Raw genomic sequence first — 21,177 nt, 5'->3', positions numbered from 1 at the left:
GGTGGAGGCCGGATGGCTTGTTACTATGGTAGCTTTTCTGCAAAAAGTCAGAGTGGGGCAGGCCTCAGTTTCTGCCAAATGGGGTGACTGGCCAGACGTGGCATCTGCTAACCACCTCTGGGTGTCTCTGCTGAATGCACTGTCAATTCCTGGTGCATCTGCTTTGCAAATCTGGCACCCAGATGTCCACTGCTCTGCCCCAACATCCATGCGTTCCCGGGTCAGCTCTGCGCCAGGCTTGGCTGATGGCTCTGCTGCCCCTTTTCCGCCAGCGGGTGGTCCCGATCCGCAGCCCCTCCGAGGGCCAGGCTCCAGAAGAGAGGTGGAGGCCCGGGTTCCGGGCCTGCAGCTCTCACGTGCTTTCCCGGCCACCCCCTCCCGCCCTGCGTCGAGGCGGCCAAGCCTGTTCCTCTTCCCCCCCGTCGCGATTGCGACAGGCCGGCCTCTGCTCCCAGAGCTCCCTGCCCCCGCCCCCGGTCGGCTCTCTCCACTCCCACTTCCTGAGCCCGGCGCTGGAGCCCTGGAGGCCAGGCCCGGCCGCTCCCGGCCCCCGGGGGCACGTCGGCCCAGCCGCCAGGCTTGGGAAGTCGTGGCCAACGCTGCTCAGGACGTCCGGGCTTCCCACTTTCCTCTCAGGCCTCCACCCGGTCTGGTCAGCCGACCCAAAAGGCCGCCATGCGCCTGCCTGGGGCCTCTCCCTGCGGCCTGGCCTGGGGGCCACTTCTGCTGGGACTCTGCGGTGTCCTGACGGCGTCTCAGCCCCAGCCGGTGAGGGAGGGGCTAGGTGGGATGGGCCAGGTGGGAAAAGGGGCCTGGGCAGGCTTCTCTCTAGCCCTTCTGCCCGCCAGAACTGACCCTGCCTTGTTCTTCTCTGTCTCCGCCTCCCCCTGGAAGGTGCCCCCATATCGCGTAGAAAACCAAACGTGCTGGGACCAGGACAAGGAATACTACGAGCCCAAGCATCAAGTCTGCTGCTCCCGCTGTCCCCCAGGTGAGAACAGAAAGCCTGGGTGGTTAGAGGTGGGCCAGGGTGTCACCAACCAACACTTGTAAAACTAGCCGGTAGAGAGGGACTGAGAAGCCTTGGCCATTGTCACACGGGCACTGAGATTTGAAGTGGGTAGCTGCCCAAGAGGACAGGACAGGGACAAAGAGGCCAAGGAGAGGCTCGATGGACGCAGACTCCTGTCTGCTGATTGCCCTCTGCCCCATTCACCTCGCAGGCAAGTTTGTCTCTGCCGTATGCAGCCACAGCCAAGACACAGCGTGTAAGACTTGCCCCCACAATTCCTACAATGAGTACTGGAACCACCTCTCCTTCTGCCAGCTGTGCCGCTCCTGTGACTCCGGTGAGTGGAGACGCGCCCGGATGATGGGTACAGCCGGAACCCCGGCTCCTCTCTGACTCTTTCTTCTCCCCGCCAGTGCTGGGCTTCGAGGAGGTTGCCCCTTGCGCCAGTGATCGGAAACCCGAGTGCCGCTGTAAGCCAGGGATGACCTGTGTGTATCTGGGCAGTGAGTGTGTGCACTGCGAGCGACCTATGAAGTGCCAGCCCGGCACAGAAGCCGAGGTTACAGGTCAGAGGTCACTGGCGGCCCGTGGAAGACTGCTGGGTGTCAGGGGCAGGGAGGAGTGTAGTGTGTCCCCCGGCGCTCCCCACTGGAGTTCTCGTTGACATGAAATGCCTGTCATTCCTTGCGGAAGGCGCTCAGGAGGGTGGTCTGCCGAGTCGTGGACTGGGACAGTGGGAGGAGTTAGGAGGTGGCTCCTGCCAGCAGTGGGGGGGCTTGGGGAAAATGGCAGGCTGCAAAGCCAAGCTTGGGGGGGGGGAAGACATGAAAGAAGCCCACAGCTGGGCTCACGCTTGTCCACTCAGCCTGACTGACCCGCCTTTCTCTTGCCAGACGAGGTTATGGATACTGACATCAGCTGTGTCCCCTGCAAGCAAGGATACTTCCAGAATACTTCCTCCCCTACAGCCCGCTGCCAACCCCATACCAGGTGAGAGTGCCCCTCCCCACACTTTCCCCCAACTCCAGGAAGCCCAACCGGTGTGTCCTTTCATCCTGACTCCTCGCTCACCTGGCCACTCCCCTACCATGTGTTCCCGGAGCACCAGGTACCACGGAGAACAGCACAGACTCACAGTCCTGTTCCCTCCACAGATGCGAGACCCAGGGCCTGGTAGAGGCAGCTCCAGGCACCCCCCACTCTGACACGGTCTGTAGAAATCAATCTGAGCCAGGTGAGACGCTGGGCTGAGGTTCACGAGGCGGGGGTCTGGGGAAACGCCTCAGTCCTCCTCATCCAGAAAAACCGGGGAATGTGCATCTTTCCACCTGGGATTAGACAAAAAAAAAAGAAACGTTCCTTCTAAAGAAATTGGAAGGGGCTAGCATATAGTTCAGTGGTAGAGTGTTTGCCTAGGATGCACAAAACCCTTGGTTTGAACCCAAGTACCACTAAAAGAAGAAACAAAAACTTGGAAAGCTAGATGTGGTATTATATCCATGTAATCCCCAGCACTTAGAAGGCTGAGGCAGGAGAATCAAGAGTTTGAGGCCAGCCTGGGCTACCCAGTGAGTCTGCCTTAAAAGAGGGGATGGGAATTAGAACATCCTTAGACTATATTCTTACACGTTAAAAATTTCATATATTGTGCCAGGACAGCTTCCTGTGCTGAATTGTAATTCTAACTGACTTTGTCATTATTTTGGACGTTCTTCCATCATAGAATTCATTTACTAACTGAATCACCTCATTGTTCACTTACACACTTCTACTGGAGTCATGCTCCTCCAATTGACTCTTTCTAGGTTTTCTTGTTTCTTGGTTTCTGTCTTCTAGGAACCTCACCGGTTTCCCAGCCTGGTGGCTGACTGTAGGTTGTTTCTGATAACCATAATCATTACTAATTGCCAGAATGTTAGTAACATTTTTGAACGAGCAGGTATTTGTAATTACAGCTTCCAAGTATTGAGAACTACTCTGAAGCCCTCTGTGGTCCCACTTAATCTGCTTAATGATTCTATAAAGTGGAGTTATTCATTCACACCGATGGGAAGAGAGAACCGAGACATTAAATGATTTGCCTGAGATCACTCGGGGGCTGGGGTGAGGTGGGGTGTGAATCGAGTTATTAGTGTCTGTATCTAAGCCTTTCTTACTCAGGGTCTGTTTAAAAGGTACACGTGCTGTAGTACTTTTTGAGACCGTATACAAGGTGTGGTGGTACATGCCTGTCACTCCAGCACTGGGGAGGTGAAGGCAGGGCTTTGAGGTTGGGCTGCATGGAACCTTGTCTCTGAGCGAGGGAGAAGGGAGAGAGAGAGAATGAAGATTTAACTAAAATTCACCCATTGACCTGAGAGCCCTTCTAGTCTTCCTATCTCGGTCTGCCCCGTCCCATACATTCCTATGCATTTCTATTCATATAAAAATGTTACTAAAAGTGGAGTGGTAACGCTGTTTTATAACTTGACATTTCTTGAGGGGGAGGAGTGTGCACATGCTAAGTAGGTGCTGAACCACTAAGCCATCCCCCAGCCCCTCACTAGCCTTTCAGGGTGTCATAGATAGTTTTCCCGTGACCTCTCAGAAATGTCCAGCTATGCACCAAATATCACTAGTATTTCAGAGCTAGGATTTTAGCCAGCAGGCCTGATTAGCCTGCTTGTTTTATATATGGCAAACCAGCGCTGGGATAGGTGAGCTGACTTGCTTCCAGACCCCTGGTCCGGTTTCTCTCCACGCCTTGCACTCTTCACTCCCTTAGGCCGCAGCGGTGGGTGAATCGTGTGGGCAAGCCTAGGAAACCAAAGTCCCATCTCTCTGCCCCTTTCCTTCCTGAGCCCCGCCATGAGCAAGGGGGAGAGCAGCTTGCAACTCCTACTCTCCCCGAGGGCCATAGACCAGGCTGAGAAATGAAGTTCTCACAGTCACACGGGGGCAGTCTCAGGTCCAGTCACAGAAACAGGCTTCTCCCCTTAGGACCCAGACACCACCTCCCCTTCTTGCTGCCCTTCACCTACCTCCAGTCTTAAAAACCAGCTACCAGAGCTCTCACCCACTGACTGCAAGAGGTCTAGACATCACCACCCAGGCAGTCTCTCTCTCTGTCTCTCATGTGGCCAAGAGACCCTTCCCAAAGCCAATCTCAGCCCCTGGTCCACAACCCAAGGGAAATGGCTCCCAAGAGGGAAAAGGCTGTCTGGTGTCTGGGAGAGGCTCCTCCCCCATGTCCTTTGGTGTCACTCCTGTCTGCCTTCCCAGCAGGGACAATGCTGCTGCTGGCCATCCTGCTGCCGCTGGTCTGCCTTCTGCTGTTCACCTCTACCCTGGCCTGCACCTGGACGAGGCACCCCTCTCTCTGCAGAAAGCTGGGTAGGAAGGAGACACTGCTTCCTGTCCCCACAGTGGAGGGGAGGGATATTCAAGGACAAACCCTGCTGCACAAGGCTCTCAAGGGTGCCAGATACCATTCTCTCTGCCGGCCCTCATTCTGAGGCTAGGGATGAGGGTAACTACTGTTACCCTCTGGGACACCGGGGTTGGCAGCACTCGTTGGGTGGAGGTTGAAAGGTTGGGAACTGCAGGCCCCTCACCCTGTTTTGGTTTTCATTTTAGGGACTCTGCTCAAGAGGCATCCAGAGGTAAAAGAGTGGGAGAAGCCGGCAAGGAGGGCGGGGCTGTGGGGTCAGGAGAGTAGACTTTAGCCTCATTCATCCCACTGATTGCTTTCTGGCTGCCCCTGTCCCAGCCACCATTCCAGGCACCAGACATGCAGCCCGAGAAAGGAGCTCGCACCTGGAGTTTGTACACGAGTGGAACAAGAATAAAATTCAAAGGCCGTGACGTTAGAACACTTAGCTAGCCAGTGCCAGGACCTGGGCTCCATTGCCAGTGCCACAGGAGGGAAAAAATGTTTTATCCGGGATGGTGGCTCAATCCTGTCATCACAGCACTTGAGAGGGCGAGACAGAAGGATCACCATGAGTTTGGGAAATTCAGGGCAGCCCGGACTAGAATAAGAGCCTGCCTCAAACACAACAGCAACAATAGTGCCGTCTAAATAATAATTCTAGTTATCAAAGTGGAGTGGACGGTGAGTGGCGGGTGGATGCGCTCATTATCTGAGCACTGCGTGGAAGAAACGAGGAAGCCAGCCAGGGAACCTGAGGAGAGCGCTCTAGAAATCGGAGAGCGGCAAGCGCAGAGGCCTGAGGCAAGGGGCACGGTGAGGCACAGAGACAGACAGTGAGTTGCAGAGCACAAGGCATAGGGCATGGGAACTGAGGCATCATGAGGTCTAGGCCTCTGACGTTGGCTGGTTCTCTGTTTCTCTTCTACAGGGAGAAGAATCTCCCCCCTGCCCCACTCCAAAAGCCAACCCACGTTTCCCTGACCTGGCTGAGCCACTTCTACCCATGCCTGGAGACTTGTCCCCAGCCCCTGCTGGACCCCCAGGGACCCCCGTCCTGGAGGAAGTGGTGCTACAACAGCAGAGTCCCCTGGTCCAGGCCAGGGAGCTGGAGACGGAGCCTGCGGAACATAGCCAGGTGGCCCACGGTGAGCTGGGCGGGCCACAGGGGGGAGGGAGTGTGGGGAGGAAGGGAGGGATGGGGTGGGCTGGCGGGGAGAAAGAAGAAGGTCCGGATGAAATGAAAAGATCCAGAGGCAAAAGAGAAGGGAAGAGTCAGAAACAGAGGAGTATGGTCAGCACTTAGGGCTGTAGTGAAGCTGGGGTGTGGACACACCTGTAGTCCCAGCACTTATAGTGAAGCTGGGGTGTGGGCACACCTGTAGTCCCAGCACTTATAGTGAAGCTGGGGTGTGGGCACACCTGTAGTCCCAGCACTTATAGTGAAGCTGGGGTGTGGGCACACCTGTAGTCCCAGCACTTATAGTGAAGCTGGGGTGGCACACCTGTAGTCCCAGCACTTATAGTGAAGCTGGGGTGTGGGCACACCTGTAGTCCCAGCACTGGAAACAGGAGGATCAGGATATCAGAACCATCCTCCACTACACAGCAAGTTTAGGCCAGCCTGGGCTGTGTGAGAGCCTGACTCAAAGAAAGGAATAGTTAATGAGAGGTGGGATTGGGAGGAGACGAGAGTTCTGGAAGCTTCCCCTCTCATTTGGCCTTCTCTCCCTCAGGTGCAAATGGCATTCATGTGACCGGAGGCTCTGTAACTGTCACTGGCAACATCTATATATACAATGGGCCAGTGCTGGGGGGCACACGGGGCCCTGGAGACCCCCCAGCCCCCCCTGAGCCTCCATACCCCATTCCTGAAGAGGGGGGCCCTGACCCTTCAGTGCTCTCTACACCTTACCAGGAGGATGGCAAAGCTTGGCATCTGGCTGAGACAGAGACAGTAGGGTGCCACGCCCTCTGACAGGGCCAAGGAACCTATGTGCCACCTGATGCCGGATGGTATCTGAGAGAGGCAAGGAGGACAAGGGCCCAGCACCTCCTCCCTGAGGCTGCTCTACCCACCAGGACCCGCAGGTCTGGGCAGGCTCTGAGAAGCAGAGCCCGGAGAGACTTGGCCTCAGACAGCTCTTCAGAACAGAACCGGACACTAGCAGGCCACGGCGCCTGCCCAGGACTCCTACTACTATCTGAGCAAGCCTGAGACTGTTGCAGACCCACCAGTCCCAGAGGCTGCACACATTCAGCCTCAGACGAGGGCATGGCTTGTGACCCTAGCTACTGCCCACCGTGACTCTCTGCACCTTAAACATGGCAAAGGAGGAAGCTGGTCACAGGGACCTGGCAAGGCTTCATGGTGCTCATCCCCAACCTTCAGAGGCCTTGAGGGCTCACACCGTGTGGACCAAGGTAGACCCTGGGTGAAGATGAAGCCGCGTGGAGGAGCGCCCCTCCCTTGCTCCTGGGGGAGAGGACAGTGAGACAGTGAGCATAGGGGTTTAGGTATCATTACCAGGTATCCAGGAGAGTCTGGGAACAGGAGAAAAATGGCAAGTGTATTTATAAACTGTAACCACATGCAAATAAAGACAATTGAGATCCTTTATTTTCTTGGGTTTTACGTAGAAACACTAGGCCATTAGGACAAAATGAAAGACATGAAAATATAATCCCTCAAAGGTACTCCTGGAAGCTCCCTGGGATTGGTTTGGACAGTGTCAGTAATAAGCAACAATGTGTGAGTACTTGCAGGGGGGTATTCAACACACCCACGATATGAATTTACTCGGTCCTCAAGGCACGCACAAAGGAGACAACAGACAGATAGAGGAAGCCATGTGTTCAAGTCAGCTGCAGATGACAAGGGGGTTTGTACCCAGCTCCCTGCACAAACATCTTTCGGTGGTCCCGTCTTTCACAGGCATTACGTCTCAGGGCACACCCAGACATCCCTCTGCCCTGCACAGTGGAACCCAAGGGCTGAGAGGAATGGTGGGTGCTCAACACCTACTGTGTGAGAGGCTGAGGGAGCGCTGTTGGTGAACAGGAATCTAGGCTAGCTGAATCTTTTCCGCTCAGAAGTAGCAGTCATGAGTGTGCATGTGTGCCTGCATGTGTGTGCGTGCGTGCCTGCATGTGTGTGTGGGTTACCTTTGACAAAACGGAAACTTTCAAATGTCTCTTGCCCCTTCGTTGGCAAAGGTTTGCTGCTCGTGGATTTAGACACCGCACGGCCAGCAGAGGCGACCCAGAACTTGAAGGATTGCTCAGGGCTGACTGTTCCTTCCATAAAAGGCAGCTCTTGCAGATCCAAGTGTTAGGCACTCCATTGCTGGCCTTCATCAAGATAGTATGGCAGGAAAACATATCCCAGGAGTCTGAGTAGATGGGTTATTTAAGGTTGACTGCAAATTGGATCCAGCTTCCTTCTGCACAAAGTAATGCCGCGATGCATCTCCACCAAGATAAAACTCTCCCTCTGTTGTGCTAGAGCCGAATGACACCAACCCTTAATAATTATTCCAATGTGTTAGGTTTTTTTAATTACTACATTCTGTTCAATAAGATAAGGGAGTGGCGGGGAAGGGGGACGGGACTCAAAGAAATGGTCTCCTGGGGCCATCAGGATGGCTCAGCAGGTAAGGGCACTGGATGCCAAGCTTGGTGACCGACTTTGATCTGCAGAACCCACATGGTAAAAGAAGAGAACTGACTCCTGAAAGCTGTCCTCTCATTCTCTCTCTCTCTCTCTCTCTCTCTCTCTCTCTCTCTCTCTCTCTCTCTCTCTCTCTCTCTCACACACACACACACACACACACACACACACACAATGCTGTTTGGGCACAGCTCTGTGTCACACTGTTCAAACTGAGGATTACGCCTGCCTGCACTGTACTAGGACTGAACAAACTCATGCTGGTATCCAAGCTGAGCATACAGATTAATTAGAAAAAGTTGATATCTTCCTGTGTTGGCTCTTCCTGTCAGAATGTAGCACATCTCTCTATTGGTACTTTTCTGTTTGCATTCAACAGTAGCACCTCAATGTCTTCTCACCTTTTCTTCTCTAGTTTACTCCGAGGTGTGCTTATTAAGTGCTATAGAAATGGGACAATTCAATTTATTTTTGTCTTATTTATTTATTGGATTTTTCAAGACAGGGTTTCTCTGTGTAGCCTTGGCTGTCCTGGCACTGACTCTGTAGACAAGGCTGGTCTCAAACACACAGAGATCTGCCTGCCTCTGCCTCCCAAGTGCTGGGATTAAAGATGTGCGCCACCACCACTCAGTTTGGGAAGAGGGAATCTTGATTGGGGAAATGTCTCCATAAGATTGGTCTGTAGGTAAGCCTGGTATCAATTAGTAAGTGATGTAAGTCTGAAGGTAAGTAAGTGTGTAGGTAAGTCTGGTACAAATTAGTAAGTGATGTAAGTCTGAAGGTAAGTGTGTAGGTAAGTCTGGTATCAATTTGTAAATGATGTAAGTCTGTAGGTAAGTAAGTGTGTAGGTAAGTCTGGTATCAATTAGTAAGTGATGTAAGTCTGTAGGTAAGTGTGTAGGTAAGTCTAGTATTAATTAGTAAATAATGTAAGTCTGTAAGTAAGTGTGTAGGTAAGTCTAGTATTAATTAGTAAATGATGTAAGTCTGTAGGTAAGTAAGTGTGTAGGTAAGTCTGGTATCAATTAGTAAATGATCTAAGTCTGTAGGTAAGTAAGTCTGTAGGTAAGTCTGGTACAAATTAGTAAATGATGTGGGGAGGCCCAGCCTACTGTGGGCAGTGCCACCTTTGGGCAGGTGATCCTGGGGAATGTAAGAAAGCAGCCATGAAAACAAGTCAGTAACGCAGCAATCCTCCACGGCCTCTGCTTCAGATCCTGCCTGTGGTCCCTGCCCTGCCTTCCTGCCCTGGCTTCCCTCAGCGATGGATTTATGAGCTGAGAGCTGAAGTAAACCCTTTCCTCCCCAAGTTGCTTTTGGCCAAGGTGTTTTATCAAAACAACAGATTCTGCTGGGCGGTGGCGCACGCCTTTAATTCCAGCACTCGGGAGGCAGAGGCAGGCAGATCTCTGAGTCTGAGGTCAGCCTGGTCTACAAAGATACACAGTCTCGAAAAACCAAAAAAAGAAAAGAAAAAGAAAACAAAAACAGAAAAGCAACAACAAACCAGAATCCTAACTGGGACAAATAACAAAACAAAAGCAAACACACAAAAAGCATACACGTTGGGGCTATAGAGATGGCTCAACTCTTGAGAACACTTGCTACTCTTGCAGAAGACCCAGGTTTAATCCCAAGCACCTATGTCAGGCAGTTCACAGTGGCCTGTCACTCTTGCTCTAGTAGGTTGCACGCCTTCTGTTGGCCTCACTGGGCACTGCATGCCATGGGGCAACAGACAAGTGAGCACTCAAGGATTACATAAATAATCCTTGAGAAAGTGTAAACACACACATAACATCACACCTTGTTCATGTTTGGTCCACCGCTTCTGTCCCCTGCATTTCGCATATTCTCATTCAATGGGAATTTAAATAGACGTATTGATTTTGCTATATTAAGGAAGTATCCATGTCTTGGCATTCCATCAAAATCAGATGGCCAGTGAATGAAGAATGTAAGTGGAGAGGCTGTGCAGAAGGATGATGGTGAGGGGGTGATGGGGTGTACCATGCAGAGTGAGTCAGCAGGATGTGCCGACGAGCGGGCATCCCAGCTCCCATTCGTGGATTTGGCCTGGTGCTTTGTTAAATTAATCTGAGCCGCACTTTCAAGGCTCACATTTGGGAAACATTAAGTATTTTTCTGTGTAGCAGGCATTCTAAGATAAAATAACAAACAAAACAAACTTGGTTGGGAATGTCCTGGAGTTTGTGTAATAATTGCAGAGAGATAAGCACTAAAAAGCACAGACCCGGGGTCTGATCCAGGCTTGGAGGTCAGGAAATGCCTCCTAGAGGAAAGTCATCACGCAGAATAATGAGAAGGCCTTTTACAAACCATTCCCTTGTCTTCTCGTCTCTCCCTGGGGAAACTCTGCCTGGTGCTAGAGAGCTTGGTTTCGGGGAGCAGATTGTTCGGACACACATCTGTAGTGAGAATTTGGAACTGTACCTTGGGAGCAGTGAGAAGCCACTAATCTTTTTCCAATGTAGTAAAAGGTATAAAGTGTATCAACGTTCAAGTGAGAGATTGAAAGGCTGGTGACAATGGTCTAGCATGTTAAAACACTTGCCTCGGTGCATATGCCTAGATGATGAGCCGTTTCTCCAGAAAAATTTTAGTATAAAAAAATTACAAAGACTGTTACAATGTTATAATCATGTAAGTATTCAGAAGATATGATTTCTCGTCCCTTGACACTCAGTAATTCCTCCCCCTCTCCACCCCTAAGCAGGGTTTCTCTGTGTAATAGCTCTGGCTGTCCTGGAGCTCACTTTGTAGACCAGGCTAGCCTTTAACTCACAGAGATCTGCTTGCCTCTGCTTAGGGATTAAAGGCATGTGCCACCACCATCCGGCTCAATAATTCTTTTAAGATTTAGAAAAATGCTATTTTTAATTATGTGTGAGTATGTGCATGCAAGTCCAGGTGCCCACTTAGACCAGAGGCATCAGAGTCCCTGAGCTGGGGATACAGATGCTTGTGAGCTGCCTGACACAGATGCTAAGAATCTAACTCGGGTCCTCTGGAAAAGTAGCCAGTGCTCTTAACTTCCCCTGTCTCTCCAGCCCCATCACTCAATAATTCTCATTGCTGGAACCCCAGTCTACATTTCAGGAGACACATTATATCTGGGATTTGGTGTAGCCTACAGAGAGATGCACTTTTTCTCTTCATCTGGTACTGAGGATGGAATCCAGGTTGCATGCTAAGCAAACATTCTACTGCTGAGTTACAGCCCTAACCTAGTGATTTTTAAAGTTTTAATATTATCATCAAACTGCCAGGCTAGTTTCAAATTTGTGATCCTCCTGCCTCAGTCTCCTGAGTAGCTGAAATTCAAGGTATGCCACCCATTTTAAGCTTTAAAATTTTATTTTATCTTTTTACTATGTATTACTATTTTTACACACAGTGTGGTCATTAGACAACTTTGTGGAGTTGGTTCTCTCCTTCTACTTTTGTATGTGGATTCCAGGGATGGGAATCAGTTGGCAGGCACCAGGCTTATACGGCCAGTGCCTTAACCTGGAGTTATTGTTGGCCCTTTATTTTAATTTTTATTATTTCAAAATATGTATTTATTAAGGGACCAGGGGGATGGCTTAGTGGGTAAAGGCACTTGCCACCAAGACTGATGACATGAGTTTGGTCCTTAAAACCCACATTATGTACAGAGAGAATCAACTTCCATGAGTTACCCTCTTCCCTCTACACACACACACACACACACACAGGAGAAAACATATGTACTGTATTACTGGAGACTGAGTAGAATCTTGTGCAAGAAAGAAAGCAATCTGTAGCCAGGTGGTTGTGGTGTACACTTTGAATCTCAGTGCCCAGAAGGCAGAGGCAGGCGGATCTCTGTGAGTTCAAGGCCACCCTGGTCTACAGAGTGAGTACCAGGACAGCCAGGACTATTACACTGAGAAACCCTGTCTTAAACAAAAACAAGAAAACCCAAAAAACCCTAGCAATCTGAGCTATATCCAAGCTGGCCCTGTCCCTACCCCGCCCCTTTAACTATTTGGCTTCTGTCTCCTCAGTTTTGCTTACAAATGAAGTCAGATAAATAGTCATACATTAGCTATTTACTTTTCTTTTCTAGACAGGACCTAGGATTCAAGCTTGTAGCCACCTTTTTGCTTCCGCTGGGACTATAGGTAGGGGTGTGTGTGTGTCAGAGAGAGAAAGAGAGAGAGAGAGGGAGACAGAGACAGATCCTGAGATTATACATAGGCCCCAAACATGCTAGGCAAACTCTCTATTACTGAACTACATACACTTCAGTTCTACATACTTTACTTTATGAACCTTTTTAAGTTTTCATTATATTTATTTACTGTGGTGTTTGTTGTGTGACAAGACTCCTGGGGAGCCACAACACACAGGTCACCCCAGACATGAGCCCACCACAGACCAAAGTCCAATTTCATGAACCAATGAGTTTTATTGTGGTTACTTACAGGAGCAGAAACCACTCAAAGACAGCCTCATCAGCAAAGCCTGCCCCGGCGTGGGTAACAGCTCACAAAATCTGGGAACCTGGAGCCCACTGCACAGCCTGCTGTCAGCTCAGCAGGTTTCGGCGTCCCTTCCAGATGGCTCAGTTGTTCTCAAGCTCTTCTTTGAAGCTCTTCCTTTCTGAGAATGACTTTCACCAGCTTTTACTGCTTACTCTGGGAGGGAGGGGCTAGTGAGTCTGGTCAGTTTCAAGGTCATCCAGAAGCTATGTTGAGTTGTTTACCTTCTGGTTTATGGAGCTTTCCTGCAAGATGGAATGTTTCAATCTCAGAGAAAAGCGCTACTCAAGTGTGCTGAGTGTGGGTCATATGTGAGGTCAGCGACAACTTGTGGCAGTCAGCGCTCTCCTTTCACCATGTGGGTTCCAGGGACAAAACTTAAGTCATCAGGCTTGGCAGCGAGCACATTTACCTGCTGATCCAATTCACTGACTCGACCTTTATTTTTATTTATTTTTGACTGAGCCTGAAGTAGGCTTTTGAAACCTTTTTTAAATATTTATTTATATTTATTATGTACACAGTATTCTGCCTACATGTATGCCCACAAGCCTGAAGAGGCAACAGATCTCATTAAGGATGGTTGGGAACCACAATGTGGTTGCTGGGAACTGAACTCAGAACCTCTGGAAGAACAGTCTATTATTTAGCTCTAAAAGCACTTCAAAATAGGAAAGGATTCTTAAGATTTATTTTATTTTATATGTATGAATATTTTACTTGCATGTATGTCTGTGCACTGTGTGCATGCCTGGTGCCCTCAGAAGTCAAAAGAAGGTACTAGATCCCCTGGACCTAGAGTTACAGGTATCTGTGAGCCACTATGTGGGTGCTGGGGAATCAAATCTGGATCACAGAACAGGTGTCATGACTGTTGAGCCATTTCTCCAGCCCCTGTTATTAAAATGTTATGGGTTTTTTTTTTTGAGACAGTGGTATCTTTATTTTAGGGATGCTAAGGACAAAACCCAGGGACATGTATACACTAGGCAAGTTCTCTACCACTGAGCAACAAACACTCTTAGTCTCTCTTGTTAATCCCCTCCTTTTTATTCACATAAGTTCTTGGTGTGCAGCTCAAGCTGGCCTCAGACTCTTGGGGCTGCAGCCTCCACCTCCTGAGGGCTGGGATGAAGGTGTGTGCCACCAAGCCCAGCTTCTAGTTCACCTTTGGTTAGTTAACTTTTGTACCCTGGCAGCATGCCTAGGTGATTAGAGGAAGAAGACTTTTTCTCCCCTTATAGAAAGCAGTGTGAAAAGAAAGCAAACAGCACAGTTCATTTATAAAGGCATAAAACCTAAATTACCTAAGTTAGAGCTATTTATGTAAGCAGTGGACAGATTACAAAAACATCCCAGGGAACAGAATCAATTAGGCCTCGTGGCTTCAGGAAGGAGGAAGCTAGTTATGATCCCAGAAGGGTGTGTGGATGACTTCTGAACTTCAAACAACGCTCCTTTCTTGGTCTAGGTGGTAATTACATAGTAATTTCACATTGCTATTGTTCAGTAAACTGAACAATAATCTGCACATCCAGGTTTTCCACTGGGATATATATTTCTTACACACAGTAAAATAAAAGCAGACAGACTTAAATAGAGAAAGATGTGAATGAGCCACTTGTGAGCATCGTGAGATGACTAGACTAGAGATGAACCTTCAGAGTCTCAAGACACTGTGGTGGTTTGAATAGGACTGGCCCCTATAGACTCGTGTGTTTGAATGCTTGGCCTATAGAGAGTGGCATTATTAGGAGGTGTGGCCTTGTTGGAGTGAATGTGGCCTTGTTGGAGTAGGTATGACCTTGTTGTAGGATGTATGTCACTGTGGGAGCAGGCTTTGGGGGTCCCATATGTTTAAGCTACACCCACTGTGGGACTCAGTTCATTCACTTCCTGTTGCCTGTGGATCAAGATGTAGAACTCTCCAGCACCATGTCTGCCTGCATGCCACCATGCCTCTTGCCATGATGATAATAGAGTGAACCTCTGAAATTGTTAAGTCTGCCCCAATTAAATGTCATGGTGTCTCCTCACAGCAATAGAAACCCTAACTAAGACAGACATCTAGATGATAAAGGAAGAAGGATCGTAGATAGTACTACCTACTATGAGGGTGACAAGAGGAAGGCCTGAGCCATGACCATGTGGACTCCCACATTCAACAGACGGACAGATGGCAAACTAACAAATGATCCCAAGAAAAGAAGTCAAAGATGGAGAAAGGAAAGCTAGCTTCTAAAGGGGAAAAATGCTCTTTGCAGAAGGGAGTAGTCAACATTCCAAAAGTAAGTGTTGCAGCTCTGAGGGGAAAGGTATCCTGGTGGTCTAGAGTCAAGGAATACCACAAAGTCACACCACACAACAAACCTCACACAAGAGATTTATTGGGAAAGACAGAGAGCAGCTGCCCTGCTTGGGTGAGAAGCAGCCGGGGACTAGTGGGAGGCAGGCTTATATAAAATTTCATGGGGGGGCTGGAGAGATGGCTCAGTGGTTAAGAGCACTGCATGTTCTTCCAGAGGTCCTGAGTTCAATTCTCAGCAACCACATGGTGGCTCACAACCATCTATAATGAGGTCTGATGCCTTCTCCTGGGGTACATACATGTACACAGATAAAAAATCCTATGCATAATGAATAAATAATTTTAAAAAAATTTCATGGGGGGCAGAGTTTTCCAGGGTGGAGACTGGTGGGATTTTAAGTCCTGAGTTTGGCTCAGGGACTGGTGGGATTTTGAGCTCAGGGATTGGTGGGTTTTCAAAACCCAGAAGTAGGCTAGACATTTTATCTTCCACTAAGAGTTCAACCCATGTGAAGATGGAAAAGTGTCTACAAGGTTCAATAAAATGAGATCGTTGACTTTAGGTGGAGTGTCAGATGAAAAGATGGAGATGCAGTGGGGTGAAGACTTGAAGAGAGGCAAGCTTGGCTAGCTTATGGCATAATTCCAGAAGGCATCCTTCAGGCTATGGCCCAGGAGGCACCGTTACAAAGGTAGTGTTAGCCAGGCATGGGGACTTCCATCCCGGCACTTTGGAGGCAGGCACAGGTGGGTCTCTGTGTGTTCAAGTACAGTCTGGTCTACATAGTGAGTTCCAGGGCAGTCAGGGTTACATAAGAGACTCTATCTCATCAATCATCATCATTATCATTATATAAATAATCAGTCAGACAGACAGACAAAACTGCAATGTTCCCAGAGCCACACCACAAAGAGAACCTGGTGAGGATACATTGCCCGGAGAGGAGTGATTTAATAGTGTTGCCTCCAGAGTGTAACTGCTCATGCTCAGACTCTCGTTCTGCTTCTAGTTGACAATGCACACTTGGGCTGAGGTTAGCTCAGTGGCACAGTGTTTGCTTGGCAGTGTGAAGCTCCATGTTCCATCCCAGTGCCTGCAATCAAGCAATGTGAACTGAATCAAGTTACTCTACCCTTTTACGTGTCAGGGTCCAAATCTGTAAAAACGTGATTTTTCCTCTCTTCTTTTTTTCCCATTTATTTTATTTTTTTATATTCCAACCCCAGTTTCCCCTCCCTCCTCTTATCCCCCCCCATCCAACCTCCCTTCTGCTCCTCAGAAAAGGTAAAGCCTCCCCTAGGAAGTCTACTAAGTCTGTCTCATCATCTCATTGTGGCAAGACCAAGCCCTCCCTCCCCCATGTCTAGGCTGAGCAAGGTATCTCTCCATAAAGAATGGGCTCCACAAAGTCAGTTTATGCATTATAGTCAGATTTTGGTCCCACTGCCAGTGACTTCATATACTGCCCAAGTCACATCATTGTCACCTGTTTTCAGGGGCCCTAGTTCTGTCCTATGCCGGTTCCCCATTTAACAGAGAGGAATCAGTGATCTCTCACTATCTCAGGTCAGCTGGTCCTGTGGGTTTCCCCATCATGGTCTTGACTCCTTTGTTCATATTATCGCTGCTCCCTCACTTCCATTGTACTCCAGGAGGTCGGCCCAATGATTAGTAATAGATCTCTGCGTCTCCTTCCATCTCCTTCCGGCAGAGATCTAGCTTCTCTGGGTTGTGGACTGTAGGCTGGTTATACTTTGCTTTATGTCTGGTACTTGTTTATAAGTGAGTACATACCATATTTGTCTTCCTGGGTCTGGGTTGCCTCACTCAGGATGTTTTTTTTTCTAGTTCTGTCCATTTGTTTACAAATTTAAAGATTGTTTCTTTATCACTGAGTAGTACCACATTGTGTAAATGTACCACATTTTCTCTATCCACTCTTCAGTTGAGGGGCATCTAGGTTGTTTCCAAGTTCTGGCTATTATGAATAATGCTGCTATGAACATAGTTGAGAAAACGTCCTTGTGGTGTGAGTGTGCTTCCTTTGAGTACATGCCCAAAAGCGGTATTGCAGGGTCTTGAGGTAGATTGATTCCTAATTTTCTGAGAAATCACTATATTGATTTCCAAAGTGACTGTACAAGTTTGCACTCCCACCAGCAATGGAGGAGTGTTCCCCTTTCTCCATATCCTCTCCAGCATAAGGTGTCATTGGTGTTTTGATATTAGTCATTCTGATCAGTGTAAGATGGAATCTCAGAGTTGTTCTGATTTGCATTTCTCTGATGACTAAGGATGTTGAGCATTTCCTTAAGTGTTTTTCTGCCATTTGAGACAGTTCTGTTGAGAATTCTCTGTTTAGATATGTACCCCATTTTTTAATTGGATTATTTGGTAGTTTGAGTTCTTTGTATATTTTGGAGATCATCCCAGTGTCAGATGTGGGGTTGGTGAAGATCTTTTCCCATTCTTTAGGCTGCCATTTTGTCCTATTGACCATGTCCTTTGCCTTACAGAAGCGTCTCAGTTTCAGGAGGTTCCATTTATTAATTGTTGCTCTCAGTGTTTGTGCTATTGGTATTATATTTAGGAAGTGGTCTCCTGTACCAATGCATTCAAGGGTATCTCCCACTTTCCCCTCTGTGTGGTTCAGTGTGAATGTATTTATTTTGAGGTCTTTGATTCATTTGGACTTGAATTTTGAATTTTTTTCTTTTTAAGATTTATTGCACACCTATATGTATGTGTAGATGTGTGTGTGCCTGCATGCGTGTGTGTGTGTGTGTGTGTGTGTGTGTGTGTGTGTGTGTGTGTGTGTGCCCAAGGAGGCTAGAAGAGGGCATCAGATCCTCTTGAGCTAGAGTTCTAGGCAGTTGCAAGCGACCCATGTGGTTACTGAGAACTGAACTCCAGTCCTCTGGAAAAGTCACAAATGCTCTGAACCCTGAGCCAGGTCTCCAGTCCCGCCCTTCATTTTTTAAGAACAGAATCTTTCTGTGATTGGCCTGAACATCTAGACAGCAGGGATTAAAGGTCTGTGCCACCATATTCAGCAGGGATTAAAGGTATGTGCCACCATACTCAGTGTAGCAATAACATGACTCCTGTGAGCAGCAAATAAAACAGCCTAACTGAGGCTGGTGACAACTACTCAGGAAGTTGAGGCAAGGGGATTACAAATTAAAGATCAGTCTGGTGGATTCAGTAAGACATTCTTAAGATAAATAAAAAGTAAACAGAAGGCTCTTGCCTTGTCTAGATCCCCAGGCCTAGTTTTTCCTTTCTTAATTGAAAGCCTGTGCCATGCATGGTGGCCAGCCTGGTCTACAGAGTGAGTTCCAAGGCAGTCAGAACTACAATGAGAAACCCTGTCCTATCTTGAAAAAAAAAGTGGGGAGAAAAAGAAGAAAAGAAAGACTGGTGTGATGGGGGAAGTCCTTCTGTGTATATGTTTGTCTTATTGGTTGATAAATAGAGCACTGTTGGCCAATAGCACTGTAAGCAAGATAGGTAGGACTAGGTGTTGAGGAGAATTCTGTGAAAGGTAGTCAAGAGTAGAGAGTTGCCATGTGATCCCAGAAAGAGAGGACGCCTCAGGATGGCGTCCTTGGAAAGATAAGTCCTTACAGAAATATATATATAATATGCATATTATATATATATATATATTAGTAGTAATGGGTTAATACTTAAGACAGAACTAGGCAATGAGAAGCCCTGGACGTTGGCCAACAGCATTGTAACTAATAGAGTCTCTGTGTTCTTTGGGGTTGATGTGGCTCTGGGCTCAGGCAGCTGGCTGTAAGAGTACACGTTACACTGCTGTTTGTTTGTTTGGCTGGTTGGTTGGTTTAGTTTAAATAGAAGCTTTAGGCGCCTGGAAAGTATGCACAGAAAGTACAGTGATCTCTCATGCTCTTTCTGCTCCATCTTGCACACAGCTTCCCCATTTATTAACATGGTCCATGGATGTAGAACATTTGTCATTGCTAACACATGGCACCACCTAACAGAGTTTCCATTAAGGCTCTCAGGTTGTGCAGCTCTGTGACTCTTGAAACATTGTATAATGTCATGGACCATCAATGTAATATCCAAGGAGTCATTTTACTGCCCTAAAAACTCCTTCTAGCCACCTGCTTACCTTCCCTTTCTCCTGGATCTTGGGAGTACCTAATTTTATCTTATTCTATTTTTTTGGTTTTTCAAGACAGGGTTTCTTTGTGTAGCTTTGTAGACCAGGCTGGCCTCAAACTCATGGAGATCCACCTGCCTCTGTCTCCCAAGTGCTGACATTGCCAGGCAGTGGTAGCGCACGCCTTTAATCCCAGCACTTGGGAGGCAGAGGCAGGTGGATCTTTGTGAGTTCGAGACCAGCCTGGTCTACAAGAGCTAGTTCCAGAACAGCCTCCAAAGCCACAGAGAAACCCTGTCTTGAAAAACAAAACAACAACAACAAAAAGTGCTGAGATTAAAGGCTTGTGCCACCACTGCTCGGCAGGAGTACCAATTTTTTTAAAAGATTTTTTAAAAGTTTATATATATGTATATACATATATGTCAGTCTACACATACACATACAGGCACCCTTAAAAAGCCAAGAGAGGCCTTGGACCCCCTGGAGCAGGAGTTAACAGGCAGTTGTAAGCCAGGCATGGTAGATACTGAGAACTAAACTAGAACTTCTGCCAGAGCAGCTGGGAGCTCCTAAAATTTTTAATGTCTCTATAGTTTTGCTTTTTCCAGAATGTTACAAAGTTGGAGGCACATAGTATTTAGCCTTTCAGACTGGCTTCTTTCACTTAGCAATGCACATTTATGTTTCCTTCCTGATTTCTCATCGCTTGCCAGCTCGCTTCTTTTAGATGAACTGGTATCTCATCACTTGGACCATTCACAGCTCACCTACTGGAGGATATCTTGGTTGCTTCCAAGTTCTCAAAATTATGAATAAACCTGCTAAAGCTTCTATGGCCATGTTTTTGTTTGGTCTTAGAATATACGGAGTTGCAGAGCAGATGGGTAAGGTGATGGTGACTGGCAAGCTGCCCTCTGGAGAGGCTGCATCAGTTTGCATTCTACAAGCAGAGGATGGGAGTCGCATTAGCTCCATACCTCCGTTAGCTTTTGGTGATGTCAGTGTTCCTGACTTCGGCTTTTCTGATAGATGTGCCTTGGCATCTCACTGTTTTAACTTGTATTTCCCTGAAGATCTATGGTATGAAGGGTCTTTTCCTTTTAGGTATAATGGTAACGTCTTTGGTCCACTTTTCAGTCAAGCTGTTTTCTTACTGTTGTTCTAAGAGTGGGGTTGTGTGTGTGTGTGTGTGTGTGTGTGTGTGTGTGTGTATTTTTGTAAATTTTATCTCACAGCCTTTAGCTAGACATGACTTTTGCAGAGACTTTCTCTCACCTGTGGTTCATCCTCTCATTTTCTCAAGTGTCTTTCACAAAACAGAAAATGTTAATGAAACCTGGCTTGCTAATTATTTCTTTGACTCTTTGAGCCTTCGGTGTGGGATCTAAAAAGCCATCTAGGTTTTCTATATTGTCCTTCAGTTTTACGTTTCACGCTGGAATGTTCCTTTCTGTGCCACTGAGAGGTTTTTACTGGGGATCCGTCTTTGTGAGTGGGTGCCTAACTGCTCTACGGTTGAAAGGCTACCTTCCCTCCACCGTGCTGCTGCTGCTCCTTTGTGAAATGGTGTTGGGTGAGCCCGCCCCATGCTCTCTGTTCTGAACCACTGTCTGTTTCTTACTTGTCTCACCACAGCAAGCTGACATTTTGGTGACGGCAGCTTGGGTCTCCCCGGTCCTCCAACCTGCTCTTTGGTGTTGAATCAGCTCTTGTACGCATCACTTTTCTCATTGCTATGAGAATGACATCTGGTAAGAAGCAATTCAAGGGAAGAAAGATTTGGTTCAGGCTGACAGTCAAGGGATACAGTCCATCATAGCAGGGAATGTATGGTGGCCAGAAGGTGACAAAGCTGACCACGATGCCGCCAGTCAGGAAGCAGAGCGATGAACACCAGGACTGGGCACACTTGCTCCTTTTTATCCAGTCCAGGGTTCCAGAATATTCACACTTCAGTTGCCTGAGTCTAGAAGCCTGAGACAGCAGGAGAGGTGCCCCAGGAGCAAGAGGCCACCCATTGAAAGCTCCAATTCGTGACGATGCAAATTCGTTGGAAAGCAGAAAATCTGAACTAAGAATGAACGGAAGGGACCCCCTGCCAAGGAAC

The 21,177-nt window shown here is 48.0% G+C and overlaps 1 protein-coding gene and 1 long non-coding RNA gene across 2 annotated transcripts; one reads left to right on the top strand and one right to left on the bottom strand.

Moving 5' to 3' along the window:
* The first annotated feature begins 479 nt into the window (after positions 1-479).
* Positions 480-7,041, top strand: Ltbr (lymphotoxin beta receptor). Its single transcript, XM_040739425.1, has 10 exons — positions 480-768; positions 895-991; positions 1,224-1,349; positions 1,426-1,578; positions 1,906-2,002; positions 2,167-2,246; positions 4,274-4,384; positions 4,628-4,653; positions 5,353-5,569; positions 6,158-7,041. Exons 1-10 carry the CDS (start codon positions 676-678, stop codon positions 6,397-6,399), a joined length of 1,242 nt encoding a protein of 413 aa, XP_040595359.1. The 5' UTR covers positions 480-675; the 3' UTR covers positions 6,400-7,041.
* On the bottom strand, positions 7,024-12,800 carry LOC121137285. Its single transcript, XR_005874547.1, has 2 exons — positions 12,567-12,800; positions 7,024-7,922 (listed from the first exon to the last, which is right to left on the bottom strand). It is a non-coding gene; the product is annotated as an uncharacterized LOC121137285 (long non-coding RNA).
* Positions 12,801-21,177: the final 8,377 nt, after the last annotated feature.

The sequence above is a fragment of the Mesocricetus auratus genome, unplaced genomic scaffold (genome assembly GCF_017639785.1).
Source record: "Mesocricetus auratus isolate SY011 unplaced genomic scaffold, BCM_Maur_2.0 Super-Scaffold_100676, whole genome shotgun sequence".
Classification (NCBI taxonomy): Eukaryota; Metazoa; Chordata; class Mammalia; order Rodentia; family Cricetidae; genus Mesocricetus; species Mesocricetus auratus.
The sequence above is the reverse complement of the archived record's forward strand: the minus strand, read 5'-3'. Positions and strand labels throughout refer to the sequence as shown.